The sequence below is a fragment of the Octopus sinensis genome, linkage group LG7, assembly GCF_006345805.1.
Source record: "Octopus sinensis linkage group LG7, ASM634580v1, whole genome shotgun sequence".
NCBI lineage: Eukaryota > Metazoa > Mollusca > Cephalopoda > Octopoda > Octopodidae > Octopus > Octopus sinensis.
In genome coordinates this window covers 108,435,879-108,458,320 of record NC_043003.1, presented here as the reverse complement: position 1 = coordinate 108,458,320, position 22,442 = coordinate 108,435,879, and the positions used below count along the sequence as shown (strand labels likewise).

The 22,442-nt window shown below is 39.4% G+C and overlaps 1 protein-coding gene across 7 annotated transcripts in view; it reads left to right on the top strand.

Annotated features, from left to right (window-relative positions):
* LOC115213796 (serine-rich adhesin for platelets-like) overlaps positions 1-21,519 on the top strand; it is a 104,324-nt gene extending 82,805 nt beyond the window's left edge. For 2 of the 7 annotated variants that reach the window (XM_036505093.1, XM_029782655.2), the window contains 2 exons: positions 7,578-7,760; positions 13,574-21,519. In XM_036505093.1, coding sequence (XP_036360986.1) covers positions 7,719-7,760; positions 13,574-20,329 — 6,798 coding nt within the window. In that variant the 5' untranslated portion in view covers positions 7,578-7,718 and the 3' untranslated portion in view covers positions 20,330-21,519. The remainder of the gene's footprint in view (positions 1-7,577; positions 7,761-13,573) is intronic. The other 5 variants (XM_036505098.1, XM_036505097.1, XM_036505096.1 and 2 more) reach the window with 5 other exon arrangements.
* The last annotated feature ends 923 nt before the right edge of the window (positions 21,520-22,442 follow it).

Genomic DNA, 22,442 nt, shown 5'->3' with positions numbered 1-22,442 from the left:
TCTCCAATACTTCTTTAGTATCTTTTATGGAAATGTTTATATCCGGCACTAAAAGCATTTGATTTTTGCTCTGTAAAGAAATATATTATGAAATATCTGTAAATAATTAAGAGAATCCGAAAAAACTCTCATCTGTAACAAGTGTCACTGGGGATGTAGGCACTTTGTGCCGCATAAAGTTCTTCTTTCTTTCTTTTTTTTTTAAGCTATGGGGTTAAAACACTTTCCACAGTTACTAGTAACAAAATATCGAGTGATTGTATCTGCTTTGCATGTTCAAAGAGTTAATGATTTTATTGTAAGTCCAAGTTTGAGAAGAAATTAAGATTTCTTGCTGTAAATGTTTCTAGACCTGAATGTAATTTTGTCATTCTGAGATCCTTAAGAGCAAAATCTATGGTCTCTAGCAGATAAATCTCCCTCAAATCTCTCTCCGGTCTTAAAAAGGGATACATTGGATAATGTGGTCCTAGTCGTTTGAATGGTCATCTTTGGAATGGTTTTCACCATCCTGCAGTAAAACTGAGTTGAGTCTATTTACAAAATCAAGTGTGAAACTGCAAGCAGCAGCAGCAGCAGCAGCAGCAGCAAGGTGACCATCTCAAAAACTTGGACAAAAGAAATGTGTGACAAAACATGAGAAGATGCAGTTGTCTAAGTTCTTTTCACGTTCTCTTACAACCTATTTCTTAATCCCCATCATCATTTAATGTCCACCTTCCGTGAAGTGTGGCAAATGTGTTATCCATTAATTAGCATGTTTGCACTAATTTTTATGTATTGTTTCTTTGTTCCTTTTACTTCTGTTTTGTCTATGCAAGCATGGCTTAGATGAATATCTTATTAAGGTAGTTGAAGTATTGTTTGACAGCTGGATGCCCTTCCTGTTGCCAACAGTTATCTGTTTTCCAAGTAAGCAGTCTTTTCACATGTCTTTGAAGGTGCAAAGCAAATGGATGATTTGTGGACAGGAAGTGGACAGCAACGCCACTCATAATGAACAACTTACGTAGAACACAAACACAAACAACCCCTCTCTCCACTCTCAAAGTTGTACTTTATTCTAAAGATATTTCAACACTAGTTGTGAAATCAAACACCTGTTGTAAATGTAGTGTGAAATCACTTTCTTTAGGTTCAATCTGTTACTGCCACCGTACGCTATCAAATCTTGCCTGGACCCACATCCTACCATCTTAGAGAAGGATACCATGAGCAAGGTTTTCTCTGTTATAGGTATGTGTGTGTATATATATAGTTATGGTATATTCTGTTAAGAACATAGTAGAGTACAGTATAAAGCTCAACCACCTTGTGCTATCCAATAGTAGTATTATATGGTTTGTGTTTGGTCATCTGTCATGTGTGAATAGGTAATTGAAAAAATTGGAGTCAACAAGAAGGGCTACGGACGGTCATTTATTTTTTAACCACAACAATTGTTTCGACGCAATGTAGTTTTCTAGGTGTGCATAATCAAGTACCTGCACACCTAGAAAACTATGTTGCATCAAAACAATTGTAGTGATTAAAAAATAAATGTCCAATCGTACCCCTTCTTGTCGACTCCAATTTATTCAATTACTCTCACACACACACATATATATTGAAGGGATGGTCACATATAGAGCTCTCGTTCCTTCGTTTTGCTCACTAGGAGCTGAACTTGGGCTAAGCAAAGGTTATTCTTTAAAACTGTTACAGGTCTGCATTGATTCAACAACCACAATTAATACTGGTTTCAAAATTTGGCACAAGACCAACAGTTTCAGGAGATGGGGCTTGTCGATTACATCGGCCCTTATTGATCCTCGTTTTATTGACCTCGAAAGGATGATCTGTTAAGCCAACTTCTGTTGTATTTATTAATCACCGACTCTACTAACCAAGGGAGATAACCTGTAAAAATTATTTATCTTAGCATTCGTATTTGAGTGCAAAGGAGACAGTTTGCAGTAAGTGCATTATGGGTATTTGGTCATGTGGTTTAGAAGTGTACCTCTCACTCTCAGTGATCTGGGTTAAAGCCCACTGCATAGTATCATGGTCAGCCCCAACCCTTGAGAATAAAATTGATATCTGATGGCTTTTTAACTTGTAATTTGTATGCTCTTCCTTGTCATACTGAAAAGATAGTTAAGAATACAAATGGATGCATAATACACATTTAGCTACATTATAATAAATATGATTGAATAACTGGAATATTCTTTATTGAAAAATGTGAAATCCATTAATTAATTCAGTCAATTAAATTCTGTTAATTTATTTGCTTACAGTTTTGCTATGCATATTAGATGTTTATAAACTTAGCATATTTCCTGATTCCTGTGATACACTTTTTTTTTCCTGGAAAAATACTGAAGAACTTCCCACAAAGTAAGTGAAGTTAATTGCCACATCAAAGTTATTACTAGTTTAACCCCAGGCAGATCTTCTGTCAGCTGGTTATTGGGCAGTCTTGCACCCTTGCACCGATAACCATCTGGCAGTAGATCTACCAGGGGTTAAACTATTAGTAACATGGAACAGCCACTTTGATGTAGCGATTAACTTTTACTTGTTGGTATAGTTACTATTCTCATCTCTTCTTGAGATTTTACTACCAGCTGCTTTGCTTGTTGCAAATCAGTGACCGATAGTCGCTTTGTTTACAATATATTGCTAGCTGGAGTGTCTCTCTGGTGACCAGGCGTTCACAACTGAGGATGAGCATACTAGCTCAAAACTGAGTCAGTCTCGTCATCCTGTCATCTGCTGGAGGAAGGTAGGGGTTAGCTCCCCATGCTAGCAATATATAGGTACAAGGTACAGAGCTGCACTGATAACCAGCTGGCAGAAGATCTGCCTGGGGTTAGACTAATAGTAACATGGAACAGCCACTTTGATGTGACGATTAACTTTACTTGTTAGTATAGTTACTACATGGATCTCTTTTTGAGATTTTACTGATTCCTAAACATTATTAAAAGGTTTGGTTGTAAAGTGGAGTTTAACAACAAGATCCTATCCTAAAAGTGTGCAGCCTAGTGATTAGAATGTTGCGCTCATGAGTGTGGCATCATGGTTTCGATTCCTGGACTGAGCAGTGCATTGTGATTATGACATTTCACTTCACATTGCTGCTGCCCATTCAGCTGTAAATAAGTAATCCACGTGATGGAGGAGTGTCCCATTCGAGAGGAATATTGTGATCTCCACTCACATATACACTGACCCTATGACTTCTACAACTTAAGTTTGTACTTATTTTTGTTTTTTCATTAAAAATCTTTCTTCTGTATTATAAACCTATATGTGATAAATATATTTGCAGTGTACTGATGGTAATTAGTTAGAAATTTGCAAGCGGTTACTAGTACCCAAATGCCATTTGTTTTGCTTGACTTTTGTTGCAATTGACAGTGATGGTACTTCATATACCATTTGTAGATTGGCAGAAGCACCATCAAAATAACCGTAAGTTATTCTAGATGACATTACTCTTCTTTGACCTTACACAATGGTAACTAAGCAGAGATGACTAACACATCATTAGTGACGGCTGATTGCCTGTGTGGGTCACTACCAACCAACCAACCAACCAACTGAATGATTTGGGAATGAAGAAAACAAGTATGGGCATTAAAGAAACAAAATTCTCATAATTGAAGGAAGACCAGTATATTATACTTGCAGGAACCGTGAAGATTTCATGGAATTAATGGTAAACTTCAATTGGATTATTTCTGAAAACTTTATCCAAAAAACCTGAAAGCATAGCCTGTGTTGTGTCTGTATGGAAAGAAAGTTGCTCATCTGCTACTCTTTGGAAAGTGAAGGAAATTGGAATATGATGATTACTTGATGCACATCATATACTTTATGCACAATTTTATAGACTTAATAGACCCCTGGCCCATCAGGAATCAGCACAGCGATGCTCAAGATATCTGGCGGTGTCGGCTATAGCCTAGTCAACCGTATAGTTAACCAGGTGATACATGAAGGAATCATAGTCAACTGCTACAAAGGTAAAGGTGCTTTAGATACAAATAATTACAGAGGTATCAAGTTGTTGGATCACGTAATGAAGGTCATGGAGAGGGTCATAGCCCAACTAATTAGAGAGAGAGAGAGAGTCAGTTTAGATGAGATGCAGTTTGGGTTTGTGCCAGGGAAAAGCACTACTGATGCTATATTTCTGGTAAGACAGCTGCAGGAGAAATACCTCACCAAAAATAAACCGCTGTACCTGGCTTTCGTTGACATGGAGAAAGCCTTTGACAGGGTTCCCCGATCCCTTATCTGGTGGTCAATGAGGAAACTAGGGATAGATGAATGGCTAGTGAGAGCTGTATAAGCCATGTACAGGAATGCTGTCAGTAAGGTGAGGGTTGGCAACAAGTAGTGAAGAATTCCAGGTAGGGGTAGGGGTCCACCAAGGATCAGTCCTCAACCCCTTCTTATTCATCTTAGTCCTCCAGGCAATAACAGACAAATTGACGAGGGGATGCCCCTGAGAACTCCTCTATGCTGATGACCTTGCTCTAATTGCTGAGTTACTATCAGAACTAGAGGAAAAGTTTCAGGTGTGGAAGCAAGGATTAGAATCGAAGGGCCTTAGAGTCAACCTAGCTAAAACCAAAGTCTTAATAAGTAGGAAGGCAAACAAACCACAAATCCCTTCAGGTAGATGGCCCTGCTCGATCTGTAGAAAAGGCATAGGTAGAAACTCCATAAGATGTACCCAGTGTAAGCTATGGACACATGAGGTGCAGTAATATCAAAGGGAGGCTAACTTGGAAGATAGTTTTTGTATGTGGCAGATGCTCAGGAGCAATAAATACTGGAAATGAGCAGAGAACAGCTTCCGTCACATTCCAGGGAGAAAAACTAGAAGTAGTTGACAGCTTGCATTACCTAAGTGACCAAGTCAGTTGTGGGGGTGGGTGTGCTGAAAGTGTAGCTGTTAGAATAAGAATAGCCTGGGCAAAGTTCAGAGAGCTCCTACTTCTGCTGGTGACAAAAGGCCTCTCGCTCAGAGTAAAAGGTAGACTGCATGACGCATGTGTACGAACAGCCATGCTACATGGCAGTGAAACATGGGCCTTGACCTGCTGAGGACATGCGTAAACTTGCAAGGAATGAAGCCAGTATGCTCTGCTGGATGTGTAATGTCAGTGTGCATACACAACAGTATAAGCACCCTGTGAGAAAAGTTGGATTTAAGAAGAATCAGTTGTGGTATGCAAGAGAGACAACTGTGCTGGTATGGTCATGTGTTGCGAATGAATGAGGACAGCTGTGTGAAAGTGTCACACCCTAGCAGTTCCTCGAGGGAACCTGTGGAAGAGGTAGACCCAGGAAAACCTGGGATGAGGTGGTAAAGCACAATCTTCGAACATTGGGCCTTACCGAGGCAATGACTAGTGACTGGGACCTTTGGAGATATGCTGTGCTTAAGAAGACCTGACAAACCAAGTGAGACCATAACCCATGGCATATGCCAGTGGGTGTAACCAGCCCATTTATGAATACCTCTCATTCATTGGACAATAAACCTTGCTTGTGAAGACCTATTGAAGCAAGTGTAAACAAACCAAAATCACTGACGTGGCTGATGACAGTACCACCTGATTGGCACTCATGCCAGTGGAATGTTAAAAGCACATCCTAGCGTGATCATTACCAGGGCCTCGGATTGGCTCCTGTGCTGGTGACATATGAAAAGCACCATTCAAGCATGATCGTTGCCAGCGTTGCCTTACTGGCACGTGAAAAACAACATTCATGCTTGGTCATTTGCCAGTGCCACCGGACTGGCTCCCGTGCAGGTAGCATGTAAAAACACCTTTTGAGTGTGAGAGTGGTCATTGCCAGAACCACCTGACTGGCCCTTGTGCTGGTGGCACATAAAAAGCACCCACTACACTTTTGGAATGGTTGGCTTTAGGAAGGGCATCCAGCTGTAGAAACTCTGCCAGACCAGATTGAGCCTGGTGCAGCCTTTGGCTCACCAGTCGTCAGTCAAACCGTCCAACCCATACCAGCATGGAAAGTGGATGTTAAATGATGGTGATTATGATGACTCTTATTTTTTCATTTCCCCCATAAACAAACAAACAAACAAAAAAACTCCCATACATATATGACCTTTAGTTAAATTGCATATATCTGCCACATAAATAAGCATGTCTAATCGCATGAAAGTGTGACCGACAGGCTAAATAACACAATGGCAGGCAGAATTATATGATTGGGTCTAGTGTTTCATTGTTACATTTTTTCATCAACTCCAGTAGAATGAAAAAAACATATCAATCTTGTTAGGATTTTAACTTGAACCATAAAGTGTTGCATCTAAAATACTGTTGGACATTTTCCCCAAAAGGTGGGCAGTAGAAGAAAAGTGAGATTTCAATTCTTTCATAGTTGAACAAAAATGTAATAATGTTTGTGTGTGTGTGCATATATATATATATATATATATTTGTTATTATTATTATCATTATTAATTTTACGTATTTTTGTTTTGTATACATTCGAGGCTTTCTTCCAAGGAATCTAATGCGCTTGGCTTAGATTTTCATTTGGGGCAGGCCAGGTCGGAGCAATCTCAAGATTAATCAGCCGAAATTGCGAAGATGATCCGGTTCTTGACTGAAGATCGAAGGCTTCGAATGTCCCGTCCGTGTTTTTTGTATCGTCTTCTAAATGTTTTGCGTTCTTGTCCCAGTTTGTGTTTTTTTTACATTTACCTATATATATATATATATATATATATATATAATATCTAATATAGGATAGAATTTTTCGAAAAAATTTCTATCAATGGCCAGCATATGAACTAACTCTGAAATTGGGTCCGATATTGTAATAATGGAACTTTTTAGAAATTTTTATCGGCTTTCTTTGAAACACATGCTTGCAGTGGTAAATTACATGGTTATTGACGTAGTGTCTATTTTCAGCATATTTTGGCATTAAAAATTTTTTCTTTTGCCCTTACTGATAAATATATATATATATATATATATATATATATATATATATATATATATATATATATGAGGAGGCGCAATGGCCTAGTGGTTAGGGCAGCGGACTCGTAGGATCGCGGTTTCGATTCCCAGACCGGGCGTTGTGAGTATTTATTGAGCGAAAACACCTAAAAGCTCCACGAGGCTCCGGCAGGGGGTGGTGATCCCTGCTGTACTCTTTCACCACTCTTTCTCCCACTCTTTCTTCTGTTGGCCTGCTCGCTTAGCCAGCGGGGTGGCGTCATTCGAAGGCTAAAACAATGCGAACGCATTGTGACCAGCGATGTGTAGCAACATCTGATGGTTTGGTCGGTCACGGTGATATATATATATATAATATATATATATAGCTAGTCTTATATAAACCTTTATATTTGTTTTTGTTTTCCCTTTGTTTTTTATCTTATTCTTATTCTTATTCTAAAAATCTTTTTATGATCATTTGCTTCATTTCAATCTGTAAAGTGGAAGCTGATTGATTAAAATTTAAGTCCTTCAGCATTTACCTTGTTCGTTTCCAGAATTGTTCAAGCTATTCACATTTCTCTTTTTCAGGTATGCCCCCAAGCATCCATGCAAGCTGATCCCTCCCATCATGTGAACTGTAATGTTGACAAAGTCTCTCAAGACTACTTTATATCCCTACCTTTGGTGCCTCTCTGTTTGCAGTGAACAACCAGCATAATTTCAGCAACAATGGCTCAAATGGAAACTGCATTCCCAGATGCTAAACTTCCTGTAAGTAGTGAAAAATATTCTTTCAGTTACTCTGTATTTCTGTAAAATAATTCCCATACTCTTTTCACAGTTTTTTTTTAACCAATCAGGCACTGGCATGGCTGTGTTGTAAGAAGCTTGCTTTCTAACCACATGGTTCTGGGTTCAGTCTCACTACATGTCACCTTGAGCAAGTGTCTTCTACTATAGCCTCAGGCTGACCAAAACCATGGGAGTGGATTTGTTGGAAGAAGCCTGCTGTTTAAATATGTGTGTGTGTGTGTTTCTCCACACCACTGCTTGACAACTGGTGCTGGATTGTTTACATCCCTGTGACTTAGTGGTTCAGCAAAAAAAAACTGATAGAATAAGTATCAATCTCTAAAAAAAAAGTACTGGTGTTGATTCATTCGACTAAAAATTCTTCAAGGTGGTGCCCCAGCATGGCTGCAGTGTAACGACTGAAACAAGATAGAAAAAAACAAAATGAGAACTACTTGAGCATAAGGAGAAGTTAGCTTCACTCGACATTGCTAACAACATGAACCAAGTTCATATAATTTAGCTTGTATGTGGGAAGACAGGCCAGCACCATTTTGTTGTTTTCATTTATCAATTCATCATCAACATGTGATCTGTTCTGTCAGAACTTCAGCGAATCCATTCTTCTGTTGTGATGGAGGGTAAGTAGTTGCTTTGTGGCAACGGTTTACTGTGAGTGGTCCCCCTTGTCCTTCTCTCAGGGCAATGTAGCCAGATCTGAAGAGAGAAAGAGAGCAGGAGGGGCATTGACTCCAAAGACTTGACTAGTTCTTGAATTTATCTGTTCCAGAAGAATGAAAGGCAAAGTTAACCTTTACTTGTATTTTAACTCAGAATGCAAATAGCCAGAACAGATAATGCAGGCATTTATCTGGTGATAGGATTCTGTTTATCAACTGAATTATCAATTGATATCAAAAAGAACTAAAAGAAGTTTAACCCTTTTGCTCTTTTTTTTACTATATTTCTATTCAAATAGTTTTTGTTTCAATCAAATCAATTTATTAAAATAATTTTCTCATTATTATGCTGGTATTTTAAGGTAGTGAGCTGGCAGAATGGTTAGCGCACCAGGCAAAATGCTTTGTGGCATTTTGTATGTCTTTATGTTCTTAGTTCAAATCCACTGAGGTCGACTTTGCCTTTCACCCTTCCAGGGTCAATAAAATAAGTACCAGTTAAGTGCTGGGGTTGATGGAATTGACTTATCCCACACCTCAAACTTTGGTGGCCTTTTGCCAAAATTTGAAACCATTATTATGTTAGTATTTGGAAGGTAAATCAACACGAAATTGCAGTGGAAGGTTTTAATTTAACTCATCATCATCATCATCATCGTTTAACGTCCATTTTCCATGGGTTGGACGGTTCGACCGGGGATCTGGGAAGCCAGGAGGCTGCACCAGACTCCAGTCTTATCTGGCAATGTTTCTACAGCTGGATGCCCTTCCTAATGCCAACCACTCCGTGAGTGTAGTGGGTGCTTTTTACGTGCCACCTGCACAGGTGCCAGGCGAGGCTGGCAACGGCCACGGTCGGATTGGTGTATTTTACGTGCCACCGGCACGGAGGCCAGTCGAGTCGGCGTTTACATCGGCCATGAGTCGGATAGTGCTTTTTACGTCCCACCAGACCAGGGATCCTGGCTGGTTCAATTCGATTTCGATTTCGCTTGCCCCAACAAGCAAAGGGGGTTGGCATGGGTGCCTGTCGTCGGATGAGGTTCTATATCGACTTCGCTTGCCTCAACAGGTCTTTGTGTCCAAGGGAGGAAAGGCATGCATAAGTAGGCTGGACTGACTTGTCCTGCCTGGTCTTTTCACGCACAGCATATTTCCAAAGGTCTCGGTCGCTGGTCATTTCCTCAGTGAGGCCTAAAGTTTGAAGGTCGTGCTTCACCACCTCGTCCCAGGTTTTCCTGGGTCTACCTCTTCCACGGGTTCCCTCAACTTCTAGGGATTGGCACTTTCTCACACACCTATCTTCATCCATTCTCGCCACATGACCATACCAGCGCAATCGTATTTCTTGCACACCACAACTGATGCTTCTTAGGTACAACATTTCTCTCAAGGTACTAACGCTCTGTCGAGTGTGTACACTGACACATCCACCGGAGCATACTGGCTTCATTCCTCACTGGCTTCATTCCTCACAAGCTTACGCATGTCCTCAGCAGTCACGGCCCATGTTTCACTGCCATGTAGCATGGCTGTTCGTACACATGCATCATACAGTCTGCCTTTTACTCTGAGCGAGAGGCCTTTAGTCACCAGCAGAGGTAAGAGCTCCCTAAACTTTGCCCAGGCTATTCTTATTCTAGCAGTTACACTTTCAGCGTACCCACCCCCACTACTGACTTGGTCACCTAGATAACGGAAGCTATCAACTACTTCTAGTTTTTCTTCCTGGAAAGTGACGGAAGTTGTTTTCTGCAGATTTTCGGAGGTTAATGCTACCGAGCATCTGCCACATACAAAAACTATCTTCCCAGTTAGCCTACCTTTGACATTGCTGCACCTCTTATGTGTCCATAGCTTACACTGGGTACATCTTATAGAGTTTCTACCTACACCTTTTCTACAGATCGAGCAGGGCCATCTTCCTGAAGACATTTGGGGATTGTCTACCTTCCTACATATTAGTACTTTGGTTTTAGCTAGATTGACTCTAAGGCCCCTCGATTCTAGGCCCTCCTTCCACACCTGGAACTTCTCCTCCAGTTCTGATAGTGACTCAGCAATTAGAGCAAGGTCGTCAGCATAGAGGAGCTCCCAGGGGCAACCTGTCTTGAATTCCTCCGTAATTGCCTGGAGGACTATGATAAATAGGAATGGGCTGAGTACTGAACCCTGATGGACCCCAACCTCTACTTTGAATTCTTCTGTGTACATGTTGCCAACCCTAACCTTACTTACGGCATCTCTGTACATGGCTTGCACAGCCCTCACCAGCCATTCATCTATCCCTAGTTTCCTCATTAACCACCAGATAAGGGATCGGGGGACCCTATCAAAGGCTTTCTCCATGTCAACGAAAGCCAGGTACAGGGGCTTATCTTTGGCCAGGTATTTCTCCTGCAGCTGCCTTACCAGGAATATAGCATCAGTGGTACTTTTCCCTGGCACGAACCCAAACTGCATCTCATCTAAACTAACTCTCTCTCTAATTAGTTGGGCTATGACCCTCTCCGTAACCTTCATTACCTGATCCAACAGCTTGATACCTCTGTAATTATTTGTATCTAGGGCATCACCTTTACCTTTGTAGCAGTTGACTAGTATGCTGCTACACCAGTCATTGGGTATGACTCCTTCGTGTATCACCTGGTTGACTATACGGGTGACTAGGTTATAGCCGACACTGCCAGATATTTTGAGCATCTCTGCAGTAATTCCTGATGGGCCTGGGGCTTTCCCTGTCTTCATGCTTCTAATTGCTTTAACTACCAAAGAATTTTCAACTCGGATGGCTGGTCCCTTTGTTGGGTTGACATTCAGCAGACTCTCTTTATCCCATTCATTTTCTTTATTCAGCAACCTTTCATAGTGGCATCTCCAAACCTCTCTCTTTGCATCCTCATTTAGCGCAAGTGAACCATCATCCATGCGAACACACTTCTCTCCTACCACATCACGATTCTCTCTCACACACTGTCTTGCAACACGAAATACCTCAAGTCTTTCATCCTCACGGCTCAGAACATTGGCAAATTTTTTCTTATCCGCTTCCCCTCTGGCTAAATAAACCTGTCTCCTAGCTTCCCTTCTGGCTGTCTGATACAATTCCCTGCTACCACCGTTCTTCCAGTCCTTCCAAGCCTGTCTCTTTTGTCTAATAGCCCTGTCAACAAGCAATAACCAGGGGCAGGCTGGTAGCAAAAGGGTTGATCATCATCATTATTTAATGTTCTCCTTCCATGCTAGCATGGGTTTGATAGTTTGATAGGAGCTGACCTGGCAGAAGACTGTACCATACTTCTGTGTCTGTTTTGGCATAGTTTTTATGGCTGGATACCCTTTCTAACACCAACCACCCCACCGAATGGGCTGAGTGCTTTTTATGTGGCACCATCACAAGCAAGATCAATTTTGGCATGGTTTTTACAGCTGGATGCCCTTCAAATGCCAACCATTTTACAGTGTAGACTGGATGCTTTTTGAATTGTGCCAGAACTGGCAACGTCACCAAGTAACTTGTTGAATTTATGAAAAATTGACAGGACTCAAAATACACACCATTTTCCTGAAAGAAATGTTGATCTTAGTCTTTTAATTCAAATCCAGCTCTGTTTCAAATCCAGTCACAGAGAACTGAGTTACTAATGTCTCTGCCTAATAGGCTCTCAATCAGTGACTGGTTTGAATCCTTTCATTTGGGCCAGTTATGCACTTGGTAAACACTTAATTTTTCAAAGGCTTGGTCCTGCTCCCTTTTGCTAATAGCTATAGTTGAACCCTAATTTAGCAAATCCTTGTTGATAAACATTTCATCTATGACCACCATGGTTAGGTTACATTGGTCATTGTATTTTCTCTGATTTTTTTAAGATGGCAGGTTGTGACTTGAAGGAGATTCAGCAATTATTACCAGCAGGCCATGCAACCACTTAGAAGCTCCCTCATTGACTCAAAATTATTGTGGTTCGGAGTGAATTGAGTAAATATTATCTGTGTAATATTGATGGTGGTATAGTTCTGAGGTGTTGGGTTCAGTCTCAGTGAGGGACACCTTGTAAGTGGATTTGGTAAACAAAAGCAATGACTAAGTGTGTGTGTATGTACACTCATGTGAGAGAGTATGTGTGCACATGATTGAGTGTTTGTGTGTGTATACAAGTGTGTGTGTGTGTGTTCATGTCTTTCTTAACATTGGGTGTTTGTTGTAAACAAACATCATATGTCATTCATTTGCAATTTTCAGTGAAATTAAGGTCAGGCCATTATTCTGTTTTGAAGGACTAAGATAAATAGCCCCTTGCTTGGAAAGAGGTGGGAGCTAATATCGGGAGGAACATCCAGCAAGTCTGTCACTGATACAAATTTGGAAAAGCGGACAGTTAAAACGGTGATTATATGCATAATGTGAAACATTAACTTGCATCAAATGTGTTAAAGTCATTGATTAGTGTTTGCATGATGTATAACTGCAAGTGGGTGTAAAGAGATATGAGCTGTAGAAGCTACCCATAATTGAAACAGACCACAAATAGTTATACCATCATCCTTGTTGCCATTCTCATTGTTGTTTTAATGTCCATTTTTCCATACTCACATGGGTTGGGTGGCATTTTTTTGAGATAGGTTTTCTATGATGAGATGCTCTTCCTGTCAACTACCTTCATTCAATTCCTAGTAAGGTATATTTCCCCCCATGGTTGGATATGTTTTCATGGAAGATTGGTAAGAAATGCCACTGCTTGTATGATGGTGAAACTCATTGACACTTATTGTGCAATATTAAGACAAGGACACACAAACACATATATACATGTACACATATGTACATGCATACATACATTATATGTGTGTGTACACACACTCTCACAATGGGCTTCTTTCAGTTTCTGTCTACCAAATCCACTCACAAGACTTTGATCAGCTCAGAGCTGTCGTAGAAGACCCTTTCCCAAGGTGTCATACAGTGGGATTGAACCTGAGAGTGTGCACTTGAGTGGCAGTGGCTGCTTCTTCTTAGTTATCTAGAGTCATTGCACCAGCAATAGAACCATATTAATTTTAATTTACATCCTTTTTATTTTTGTTATTTCAATTTTTTTTCTCTCATTTTAGGTTCCAAGTTATGTCATGGAGAGCTCTTCAAACCATCCATGTCACCGCCTCAGTATTCCTGCAGCTAGGTTATTCTGGTGTCGTCATTGCATGCAGATATTTGAAGATCCAATCACTCGGTGGCGGCACAGCAAAACTTGTCTTAATTCTTCGTCTCGCAATGTAAAGAAAGACAGAGATGGACGCACAATGCAAGTATTTGTCAATGCTGACAATTTATCACACTGCCAACGCGAGGAGAACAAATTAAAATCAGTTAGCCGTGGTGTTGGCACAGGTAAATCTCCAAGTGCAGACTTACGGTGTCGAATATGCAAGAAAACTTTTTTGTCAATTGAAGAAATGCGTACACATGTGCGGACGCCATGCCGTAAACGCCCATCCATGGGTATTTCTAAACACAAATACACAGCAAGGCATAAAGACATGGGTGCTCCTATTCAAATTCCAGATTCAACATCTGAAATTATTTACATTAAAGATGGTCACCAAACTGTATTCTCATTGGAGTCTCAGTCTTCTCAGCCTGAAGGTATAAAAACCGAACCTGTTGAACCCCAACCCTCAAATTTTAAAGAGAATGCATTTCAATATGGTTCTTGTGGAGAAGACGAAGTGATTATCATTCCAGATACATTTGATAATACTAGCAATCTTAACACTATCGAACAGACTGTTGAGATTACTGCTGTTGAAATGGTTCCGCCTGTTGTTTCCAAAAGTGAAGAAATTATGAAGCAATGTTGTAAAAGTAAAGAAAACAAAGAGAACAATGTTCGCAAACGGAAACGTGTTATACCGAAAGAGATTGAAGAACGACCTAATCTCAAGACCAATGTCACAAGTTCTCCCAAAGGGGATCAACAGATCCCATCAGCACCACTGCCGTCAGTTACTGAAACACCACCCAAAGATGTCCCAGATGATGTTGAATCCTCTATGGTGAAAATTGCCAAGGTGATGAAAGATTTGGAGGACCTACTTCTTAAACAACCTACCACGGAAAATGAAGTTGATGAGAAGATTGAAGAATTTCCTTCTGATGATTCAAAAGGCTTGGTAACTGACAACCTTCCAAATGATGTCATCACTCAGTTGTGTGAAGATGCTCCTGAAAAAGTTGAAATACCACCTGACAAAGATGTTTCCTCTGATGAAAATGCTGAATCCTGTCTAAAGGATCTCCTCTTCACATCTGTCAAAATGAAAAACCAAGTTAAGTTGTCTCCCAAGAATGTAAAAAGCATCAACCTGTCAGCTGTGTCCCCACAGAAAACAAGCAATAGTAACAGCAAGTGTACCGTTCGGAAGGATCTGAACAAGTCTAGTCTCTCACCTGTGCCACAAGATAACCTTTGTTTGGACTTGTTCATGCCCGTCAATGCATGCTCGGTGACACTTCCTGACCCTCTGCTTGACATAAAGAACGGGATGCCTGCAGAGGTATTACTTGATGAAACCACCAGCACAAAACCACCAGTTGCAGCTGCATTACTCGAAACTATTTCATCACGGGATTCAGCTGAGTTGAAAGAGGAAAACAAACTGCCATCATATATTTTTGAAGGAGACCTTCTTCCGTTACAGGAGCATTCTGATGTTCTTTTTGAAGAATCTACTATTGATGAAAAAGAAAGTTCTGAAGAAAGTATCATTCAACCTGTTGAAGAAGTGACAGAAGTAAAAGACTGCTTATCATCCTCTACTGATATGGTTGCTACTGAGAATGAGCAGCCCCTTAAGAAGGTTTTTCAGGATAAGGCACTGGTATCTACCGTCTCAGAACCATTAATAAAAGAATCATCAGTTTCTGAAATGATCAGCTTTGAAATACCAGTAGAGGAGATTCAAGCAATTCCTAATGAGTTTCAAGTTACATCACTGGACTCTGCTTCTGACGAAATGACTGAAGATGATATATCTAAGGTGAAAGAACATAAAGAGGTAGTTCAGCAGTCAGATCTTCACCTGGAAGATCAACACTCAGATCCTCATGTGGAAGATCAACAGCCTTATGAGGTTCAGCTGAAAGATCAACAGCCTGATGAGGTTCAGCTGAAAGGTCAACAGCCTTATGAGGTTCAACTGAAAGGTCAACAGCCTTATGAGGTTCAACTGAAAGGTCAACAGCCTTATGAGGTTCAACTGAAAGGTCAACAGCCTTATGAGGTTCAACTGAAAGGTCAACAGCCTGATGAGGTTCAGCTGGAAAGTCATGAGCCAGCTGTTCAGCAAGAAGATCAACAACCAGAACTTGAGATGGAAAAACCTCAAGCAAAAGAGTATCAAGTGAGAGAGCAGCCAGAAGAACATCAAATGAAAGAAATTAAGGCGGAGGAATGTAAAATGGAAGAACATAAGGTGGAAAGGCCACATATAAAAGACCACCATAAAGAACATCATCAGATTGAAGAGGTGGATGAAATACCTAACAGGGAAGAGGAATTAGAGCCTCAAGAGGAAGAGTCATCTCGGCAAAAAGAAAGGAAAATTTTTAGTGGGAAACATGAAAGTGAACTAAAACTGCAAAAGTCTCCAAAGTTATTCAAGTGTAAAGCTTGCAGTAACACATTTAAAACATCCCAAGCCTTGCAGAAACATTCTCGTGTCCCCTGTAAAGTGAAGCATACTCGCAGTTTGTGTCAGAAAATTCTACGTCCAAAGCGACCATGTGTTAAAATTGAAAAGAAACCTGTGAAGAAGAAAGTAGTGAAACCACCTAAACGTCCAAAGCTTATGGTTCCTATTGTTCCTATAACACGACAAGAAGTAGTGCGTCCAGCCACACCGAAAAGGCCACGTCGTTTCTCCAGACGCAAACGAAGAAAATCTTCTTTTATTGATGAACAAAAACGTATTCTACCTTTTGTCAATGTTCTTATGTCAGAACTCTCTGTTAAAGATCTCTTTTTTTACAAGTTGGGCTTAATTAATAACTCTTGCAAACCCACCCCCTCTACATCTACATCTGAAGTAATGTCAGAGACACTATCAATATGTAAACTGGGGAAAGACAAGTCTTTGATTGTTCGTAGAACTTCTGCTGATCTTCCTCCATTTGATAACAACCTAGAAATGACGAATTCCTCAGTACACCCTGTTGACTCTGCATTAATTAGTGGTGTTTTTAATGACTGTTCTCTTCCAGAAGGCAAAAGAAAACCTTCTGTTGATATCAGTTATATGCCAGTACTTGAATCAATGACTTCTGCAACTGATGAAGATTGCTTTGAACATGAAAATCATCAAAGCCAAGATCATTCAAAAAACGATATAGAAGATGCAGCAGCCTCGTCTCTTGAGATCTCTGTACCTCAAGCTAAAAGTGATAGTAACTTTCAGAATCAGCCTTCTGTGCTTTGTAAAGAAGAAAATTTATCATTGAAGAAAGACAGTGATTTATCTTCAGTTACCTGTGATCTTAAAGATTCTTTCACCACAGATGATAAAAGTAAGACCTGCACTGACTCTGACCAGTCTGAACCAGAATCTCTTCCCGTTTTCCATACTTCAGATTCGGTAAAGTTACTGAGAAAGAAACTCCGACAAGAATGCAGCAACCCTATTTCTATCCTAGCTCAAGATTCAAGGAATCAACATTTATCTACAAATGAATTGTGCAAACCTCCAACTTTAGATTCTGCCAGTGATGATGCGAAGAGTGAGACCAAAAAGCATACGGTTTTTGAAGGAGATCAATATCTGACTCAAAAATCTGAACAACAGACAACAATAGAGAAAATTGATAATTCTTCTGTTAATGATAGCAAAAAAAGAACTCAGACAGGAAAAGAACCTTCAAATTCGTCTGCTGTTTCATCAGATATTTCACCACTTGTCTCAAATGAAACTATTGCTCAGTCTAATTCTTTAGCAAACCAGTCTCGAAATTCTTCTTTGTCTCCATTGGTATCTAGTCTTAAAGATGCAACAGACATAACCCCTGCCACCGACAACAATAGTGATTTCCATAGTAAATCTGATTTAGATTCTGAAAATAAATCTTCAGATGTAAATTCTGAAAATGAGTCTTCCACTTCACTACCTCCTTTTGACATTGATGATAAAAATGTTAGAACTGAATGGCTTGGTGTATGCTTGCCCAGCCAAAGGTCTCAGTCACCCAACATACCAGCTGCTGATTCTCCAACAAGTGACAAACACTTGGACTTTGAACATTTAGTTGATAATCACAAGCAATCAACTGATGTCAGTGTTTCACTCTGCAGTACTCAACCTCTTCATATAGAGACTTCCAACTCATTATCTAAGAAGCTAGATGTTAGCCACTCTGCAAAGCAACGTCATTTTAGCGACATCTTTGGCAATGAAAAATCTTCTTTAGTTGAAAAAGATAATTCTAATGATCAACACTGTCAGATATCTCCATCAAAAGAAAGATCTAAGCGCCATTTTACTGACTTCTTGAGTTCACTCAGTGAAAATTCTGTCAACAATGCACAGCATCCAGAACCTACTCATTTGCCAGAATGTACTTTATCCAGGAGAGATAATATTTCAAAGACTTGTGGAAATTCTTCATCAAATCAAATTGCCAAGAGATCTGATGCTGATCCCTGTGTTTCCTGCCAACATGCTGCTGATACTGCCCAGAATGTTAATCAGACTTGCCATAATGCTAGATGTGTTCCTGAAGAGGCTAAAAACCCTACGGTGGATGTAAATAAAAGCCATCAAATTTCTCCTGTCAAAAAACGCACACACTGTTATTGCGGCTCAGCTGTTCCTAGTGTTAGTATTGAACCAGCCAATGCCATGCACAGATCTCAATGTCCATGCTGTCAACATCAGGTATCTAATCCATTAGAGCCCGGATCTGCTGATGCTGGATCCATTTCAAAGAGCTGTCTTCATACTGATAATGTCAGCGATTCAGTCATTTCTTCCTTTGATGCTTGTGCTCAGGGTTGTCCCTTGAAAGTTCAGGACAATACGCTTCATGATAACGCTCATGCAGCTGCCCATGTCTTATCCCTTGTTTCCTTACCTTCTAGTTCTGTGCATATGAACATGGCCTGGTCCACTAATGTGTGTCGAGCTGCCTTGTCTGCAGACTCATCAGGAGATCCTTGTGCATTTTCCAAACAAACTACTTTATGTGTCCCTTTGAATTCGTCTACAAAAACCGGTGGTGGGACAGAATCTCCTTTGCAGAATTCTTCGTTGCAACATCATCATTGTCGTCATCATCATCATCACTCATGTATACCCACTACTCCTCCTACCTCTTCCACATCATCATCATCATCATCATCATCATCATCGTTGTCTGGCTGTATAACATCTATATCATCATCTACTGCGACTGTTTGTAGCACTACTACTCCTTCTAGCACTGCTACTAGTAGTAAAGATGTCCATAAACCAAACATTACTTTAAACGCGGAGTCCATTACAGAGGTCCCTGATAAAAACTTAACACCAACATTGTGTGTTGCTGCAACGAACAGTACTGAACACAGCAACGACTGCTGCTCCACTGCTGCTAATGCGCTCACAATAGTTGTAGAGAATACTGATAGCAGTGCCACTGCATCCAACACCAACCGTATTGCAGTGGCTGCGTCTTGTTCTGAATCTTCATCTAGCGAGACACAAACTAGATGTAACTGTTCAGGGAAGTTTTGCCTTCCGAGGCAGAAATTAAAAGGCGCCCTCTGTTTGGGTAACAACGAAGACAAACTGTCAGTGTTTTGTAATTGTTGTAGTAGTAATAATAGTAGCAGTAGTATTAACAGTAATAATAATAATAACATACATCACCTACACCATCATCACCATCACCATCATAACTGCAATAGTAACACAGCTAGTAGCTTTTTAAATGCAAAGGGGCCACTAATTCCTGAGTCTGTGGCGTGTCTCTGTAGTAAAAGGTTAGAGACTCGGTCAGCTGTTCTTAAAGGAGAATCAAATATAAAGTCCTATAAAAATCCATTCCAATCTCGAGTTATACCATCTTCAGTTATCTGTGTTAAGCGATCCCTTAATCCAAGAATATCAGTCGCTACACAGACTGAATCCAGCTTCTTGAAGGAAGTTAAGGTTGTTCCGGCTGTCTCTTCGACAAGTGAAGCAACAAAAACTTGTGATAGTATCAAGGTAACTACTGACCCCAGCCGTTCCTCTTCCCTTCAGACTTGTCCAAAGCAAATTCCTGAACCACCCTCTTTGGAGCAGCAGCTGACTTCTGAAGAAGTTGTCCAAGAAGAGATTCTCCTTGATGCAAATACACTTCCTGTTGTGGGAGAGACATTGATAAATAATCAACTTCCTGCAGCCGGGAGCGAAGAAATCCAATCCGACACTGAACGTAAAGACAGTCCAGTTTCAAATTCATTACTATGCGCGTCTGACTCGACTCAGCTTGCTTGTTCAAGCAAGGCTTCAAACAGTGTGAGTAGTTCTCCCACTAACATCCCTACTTCCATTGGGGCCACTGAATTAATGGCAGTAAGTAGCGTTGGTTCCGAGTCCAATGTGTATGTTCAGTATGTCGGCGAGTTTGATCCCTCATTGCTGCCTGAGGAAGTTACATTTGTGATCATACAAGGCGAATCAGGGGAGGGTGTGCCAGTTGCTGATGGGCAGAGCTTAATTATTGAAGGGTCTGGATTCGAAGAACCCACTGATGGCACATCTGTTCCTCTGCAAGCTAACATACCAGTTGCTTATGCTCTGCAGCAGCGAGAGGATATTGCAGGAGATTCTGAATGTATTGTATCAGAAATGTAGCTCCATTAAGGATTATCTAGCAAAAACCAAGGTAAAAAAAAAGAAAATGAAATATTCAAGGTCTCTCACTGTCTCCCATCTCCCATAAAAAATGGCAATCATTACATTCTTTTCTGCTAATTTTTAATAAATTGAAATTTAAAAAAATTTATTTTACCATGATTTCTATTATAAATTCTCAGACATTTCCCCCAGCCCATTTTTTTTTTTTTTTATCTGAAAGATTATTTACAAGTGAATATTGAAATACTGGTTTTATTTTTCCATCTTGGTCATGTTGTAAATATTGATATTCTTCAATGATTTCTTGGTATTCTTCAAGGTTTGTCCTTGAATCTGTTGCTTATTTAATGTGAAGTTCATTGTGAACAAAAAAAAAACCTTCTGATTCTACTCAAATTTCTGACGATTGATGATGGATAGCCGACTGAACCACTTAAATTAACTGTTTATACCTGTTTTTGATGTACAGTTTATAACATTTGGTATTAATGTCCTTATTGATGGTTGTTTTGTATGTATGTGTGAGTGTATGTATAAAAATATGCCTATATATTCCTACTGTGTGTATATGTCAGTTTGGAAACTTGTCTGTCTGTGGCACGTTTATTTGTCATTTATTACAGTTATTTATAGCTAAATACTTTCAATTTATATATATACACACACACACATATATATATATAATGATAATGTCATGTCTAAATGACTTCCTGTAAAATGTAAGAACTCTTGTTTTTTTTTTTCTGCGTCATTTCCAAAAGTTTCAAGAGTATATAACATTCTATTCCAGTGTGGTTACTGGTAAACTATAGTACTGCCTTTGATTTGGTCACAGCTACTAGATTTAAAAAGAAAAGGAAAAAAAAAATGCAGTTCTACTTGTATAAATTTGCTGGCTGCCCATATTAATGCTGCTAGGTCCACAGCTTTATTATAAATTGTCTGTAAGAAACATCTGTGAGTTTATATATATATATATATATATTATATATATAATTATTTATTTATTTATTCAAAAGGAGTATAAACTTCTGTTTGAATTCCAGTCATATCACATATAGATAATAGTAAAATGAAAATGAAAAAAGATATATTGAAAACTACCGTCTTCATAAGAGGTTGAAAACAGTTACCCGAAGGGAAAGATTGGTTTCCCTATCAAAGAATAAAGAATGATTATTACTCTGTGAACTTTTCAGTGTTTTTTTTCCCTCCTCCTTCAGATTTAGCATATCATTACATTAATGTTACATCCTTAAATACTTATTTCACATACTAGTGCTTGACCCTTTTTGAACAAAAAAATGTTTCTACTTGTGGATAATCACAGCCATTGACTTTCCATCAGATTTTTGATGCTTATTCTTGACAGCTAAGTGAAATGATGTGCGTGTGTGTGCGTATATGTATGTATGTATGTATCTATAATATTATATAATATATATGTATGTATGTGTGTTGTCTGTATGTATGTATTTATATATAATGTGCATATATACATACGTATGTATATGTAGAATGTCCTGCTCCGGCACAACGAAACAACTGTAGCAGATTTGCTGGAAAAAAAGAAAACCAAACAAAACAAACATAAATCAAACCAATTGGCCAAAATGCCTACAGTTTATCATACTTTTGTTCTTTTATATGATTTTTTTTTCTTTTGTTTTATTTTACATAAAAACACTGTTTCTATATAAAAAAAAATGTATGAATTCAATTTTTTGTGAAGTGTTGAGAATTTATGAAAAATTTTCTATATATTTATTGACTTTCAGCTTAGTAAATATTCATTAGAGATCCAAGCGTGTGATTGGGCATCAAAATGAAATTGAAGAATTTACTTCTTTTTGTTTTACTGTTTACTTTGGCCAGAACCATAGAGCAAGCGGTAACCATCGGCTAAATTTGGCATTGCAGCACAATTCCACTGTTGAAGCTATATCACTTTTCTTATGCTGTTAATGTCTTAAAAAACATCACATTTCCAGTTTTGTTTACATTTAAGGTATCCTCTGTTTAGCAAATAACATAAAAATGACACCAGGTAACACAAATTTTGTCCTTGGGTAGCAACTGTTATTTCCTATTTGCTTACCTGTAGAAAGTA